Below are 4,692 nucleotides of genomic sequence, written 5' to 3' on the forward strand. Positions count from 1 at the left end.
TGAAATTCTTTATTTTCAAAGAATTTAAGATTTTCAATTCTCCATATTATCCACACCATAGCCAAAAAAAATGTTTTTGGATACACCGGCCTAACTTATCTAATTCTTTTCATATGCATTGCTTTTTTTCTCTGTTCTTTCACCTACGTGAATAAAAAAAAGTGATTTCCATCTTCAGCAGCTTCTTAAAGCATATTTTGCTTCATTTAAACTTAAGATGTTTTTTACTAGCCTCATCTTTGTATTAAGCTTGCCAACAACAACAAACCATGCTATCATTTCCACCTTTAGAAAAACTAATCCTCTCCAGATATGCTAACTTTTCTTCCCAAACTGATGCAGAAAATCAAACCCAAACAACTTATTATGACGGGGAGAGAAAAAAAAACAATGAAGAATCACATCCAGTTCAACAAAATTCCAAAACAAAATCATTCGGTTTTCCCCATTCTCAAAACCCTAAAAAATCGACTTCTGTTAATTAATTAAAAAAATATAAATTAATAAATAAGGTGATTGACTTAAAAATGTAACTTTTTTTTTTAAAACGGGGACTTAAAAATGTAACTATTTGAGTAAAAAGTACTTACCTTCTTTCCACCAACTAGCAAAAAAAATAAAAAAAGGACACATCTCTGATAACTAAGTAAATAATGGTTATAGGTGGCTATCAGTTGACTTGCAAATGAAGTGACAGTTTGTCACATGAAAGTAAATCATTTTCGTGAATGACGGCTGAAGTTGGACGAAGAATGCATCATGCCCACTGCCGTTGTTAGCTCCTCCATGCTCTGCCTGCCAGTTGTCTGACACTCGCTGCTGTCTGTCTTTGCCAGTCGCAATTCGATTCTGAGCACCTGTTTCCTCCACTGCATTGTGCACCTGTGACACACGCCACAACCATAGCTGCTCCACCACCACTACTTGGAGGTTATTTCGCCGCTGTGTGTTCGCTGCCAAGTTTCGAAGAGTCTAGCATCTTAATTGCTTCTGTAGGTGGTGCTTCAGGTGTTGCTGTTTCGGTCTGGATAGACAAAACTCGACCAAAAAATTTATTATTTATTTATTTATTTTAATAAAAATGATTAAAAAAAGAGAAGATTACTGTCCCTCTTTAACAAAGTTATTGTGCCTTCATTGTGTCAAAACCGGGTAAATGTACTTTTTTCTTTCTATGTGTCAATGTCTAATAAGTATTACATCTCTAATGGCCTTATTGTTAGTGGCTACAAATAGCTATGCGCTGACCCTACAATGGCATTATGACACGTGGATTGTGCATTCATAGCATTAAAGTGTGACTAACACATTAAGGGGTAAATTATTTTTCGGTTACTACAGGAAATACGTCCGAATTTAACCTCCATCTACGCAGTAGGTTCAAAGTGGAGAAAGCATAACATTGGTTATGTCTTGGAATGGTGTGGATGTCTTGGCTGTTGTTATTGTGGAACTCTGATGTGATGTTCATCCTTTGGGTATGGAAAAAGAAATTGATCAAGAAGGTCAGATTAAATCCGTGTACAACAGGCATTAGTTCTTGATCTGCATCCGTAGAGTTTTTGTTGTGTGTGTTAATATCCCAAGCAGTAGGAAGTCGTAGTTGCAGGTGGCGTTGGTGCGAGGTTTCAGGTTGTGGCAATGGCACGAAGAGGTTGAAGATGAGTATGTGTTGGTGTCACCGGGTTTTTTTTGGGTTTTTTTTTCAAAATGCCTTTGGGCTTGTTTTTTATGTTGATTGTTAAATTTTTGTGGTTTCTATGTGTGGGCTAAGATTCTTTTATTTTTGCACAAGTTTAATTGAATGTTTATACTAAGTGGTTCAGTGGCAAATGTATTTGCCTCAATCCAAAGCCACGTAACCTAGAATTGGGGTAGATAGAATGGACAGTGAAAAATCATTACTTTATTCTTTGTTATTTTTGTTAGTAGTAAGCTTGGTTTTTGAAAGTAAGAATTATATATTTAGATCTACGTCTTTTTGTTTGAATTCATTAGTCAAATTTTGTACCAAAAGAAATTTAGAAATACACCACAAGAGAAAGAGAAAAGCGTGGTATGGCAGGCGGCAGAAGAGAGTTTGACGGAGGCGCTATGACGGAGGAATCCGATTGAAATTCTTGTGACTTGACCCATCCTCGAGCATATTCATTAGAGCAGAAGTGGTCTCGTTGTGATTAGCACCATTGGGGGGAATATCACTAGCAATTCGAGTAAATACCCATAGTCGTCCCTGAGATTCGCGCAAATACTCAATATAATCCTCAAGATTCCGATTTTCCCATTGTAGTCCTCCAGATAGAGCTCCGAGTACTCATAGTGGTCCCTGAGCATATTTCTGGTGATGAGTCATCACCGAAATGCTTACGTGGCGTCGTTTTGCCAGACTGGAGCTGAGCTGGCTCATTTTCAGTTTATACCCACATTGGTCCCTCGCAGTTGGTGTTATTGTACAAATCCCCGCTCCTACACGCTTCGCTCTCCCTCTTCCTCGAGTTCTTCATCGCATTCTTTAGGCTCCCAATTCTCTTCCTTTACGCTCTTCAAACCTACATCCACCCTGATGCCCAACCCTCCACCTCCAACGGCCTTCCTACTGCCATTCGCCACCCTAGCGCTCCCAAAGGCCCTGCTCCTGACGTCACAAAGTGCCCCAAGAATAAGGACAAGCTCGATTTCGACTAGAAGAATGCCCGATCCTCAGGCTCGACCATGCTCACCTGTGCATAATCACTACTTGTGTCTTGTGGATTATGGTACATTGGTAGTGGTGTATTGTGTGTGTGATATGGGAGGAACTTTGTTCTTCTGGTGTTTTGCTTCTGATGCTTTTGCTTTGTGTATTGTCATCATGGAAGAGGCAAAGAAGAACATGTATGCCTTTAGCACCACCACCTACACAGGATTTCAGTGCACTGTTGACGAAGCAACATATGAGAAATTCAAGGGTAATGTTTTACAATTTGTGCAGTTGTCTTTGTGGCCTTGTGTCGTTACTTGGTAAAATATTTTTGGATCTTCTTGGTCTAATTTATGATTGTTCATCTTGTAGGGTTGCCTGGTGTTCTTTGGGTGTTGCCAGACTCGTATATAGATGTTAAAAACAAAGACTATGGAGGTTAAATTCGTTTATGGAAGAGGCACACAAGCTATTCGACGAAATGCCCGAGCGAACTATTGTTTCATGGACAACTTTGATATCTGCTTAGAAGCTCTCGATTTGTTTAACTCCATGAAAGTTATGGGTCCAAAACCAAACTATATAACAATGCTTGGGGTTCTATTTGCATGTAGTAATGCAGGGCTGGTAAATGAAGGCTGAAACTACTTTCGGTCTATGAAGAATCTTTATGGGATAGATCCTGAAACAGAGCACTATAGTTGCATGCTTGATCTTCTTAGAAGAGCTCGGAAGATTGATGACATGATTAAGCTAATTCAGGAGATGAATTGTGAGCCGGATGTTGTAGCATGGAGGACTCTGCTTTATGCTTGCAGAGCCCACCGGAATGTGGATTTAACCACATATGCTGCTAAAGAGCTTCTAAAGTTAGATAAAAATTTTGCGGCTTGTTTTAATTTGTAACTCCTGGACCACAAAGACCAAAGAAAGGGTGCATGGTTGTTGCTGTCTCTTAAAAAGCCTAAGATGTTGTATAGGCTTGTATATGCAATTTTGCATGCTATGTTTGAGCTGTGACTTTTTAATGGTATTCTAGAAGCCTAGTATTTTCTATGGTATTGTTGAATTGATGATTTTCATGGTAATAATTGAAAGTATCTTGAATTATCTTAGGCAAGTGGGTGGGATAATGTGGCAGGTTGTAGGCACAGGTTGTGGTCCTAATTTTCTTAGAAAGAATTTAAAGAGTTATTATTATTTTACCTTTAGCTTGACAATAATTTCTTGTGTCAATGGTGATTGTCTCTTGAGATAATTATTTCTGTAGTACCTCTTCATGTATGTTTCTTTTGCTTTTGTAGAATTTTCACCCTGCAACTTGATGTATCAATTTTTGTTTCACTTGTTTCAGGAAACCATTGATTAGGTTGGGTACCAATATGCCTGCAAGAGCAGAGCGCATGGCCCGTCGGAGTGATTTCGATTAATACACAATCGTCAGAATCAGCCATTTGACCCCTTATCGCAATGGAGAGACTAGCGATGTTGTTCTATATTTTGGGATTATTGACATCTTGCAAGACTATGATATCAGCAAGAAGTTAGAGCATGCGATGAAGAAAGCGATGAACAAAAAGAAGAGATGAAGTTTACGAAAATTTGGAGATTTAGGGTTAGATATATAGGGAGGGACCAACGTGAGTACAAATTGGAAATTGGCCAGCTCAGATAGTCGTTGGACCCCTCCAGCGTGGCAAACAGAACCCACGTCAGTGCTCCGGTGATGATTCATCACCAGAAATATGCCCAGAGACCACTTTGAGTGCTCAGAACTTTATCTAAAGGACTAAAATGGGAAAATCGGAATCTTGAGGATTACATTGAGTATTTGCGCGAATCTCATGGACAACTATGTGTATTTACTCCTAGCAATTCTCATAAGGTGTGACAGCCATGGAGTTTGTTAGCAGTTCTTCGCTGGTCAGGGGGACCTAGCAGCAATGTAGGATCTGGTAGGAATGTGTTCGGGGCGGGCGGGTCTTAGTGGGTTTTTGGTAAGGTTCAAATGC

At 39.4% G+C, this 4,692-nt stretch overlaps 1 protein-coding gene across 1 annotated transcript; it reads left to right on the plus strand.

Annotated features, from left to right (window-relative positions):
- On the plus strand, positions 2,690-3,194 carry LOC110266977 (multiple organellar RNA editing factor 9, chloroplastic-like). Its single transcript, XM_021112085.1, has 2 exons — positions 2,690-2,948; positions 3,053-3,194. Exons 1-2 carry the CDS (start codon positions 2,690-2,692, stop codon positions 3,121-3,123), a joined length of 330 nt encoding a protein of 109 aa, XP_020967744.1. The 3' UTR covers positions 3,124-3,194.

Source organism: Arachis ipaensis, chromosome B09, assembly GCF_000816755.2.
Source record: "Arachis ipaensis cultivar K30076 chromosome B09, Araip1.1, whole genome shotgun sequence".
In the NCBI taxonomy this organism is placed as follows: domain Eukaryota; kingdom Viridiplantae; phylum Streptophyta; class Magnoliopsida; order Fabales; family Fabaceae; genus Arachis; species Arachis ipaensis.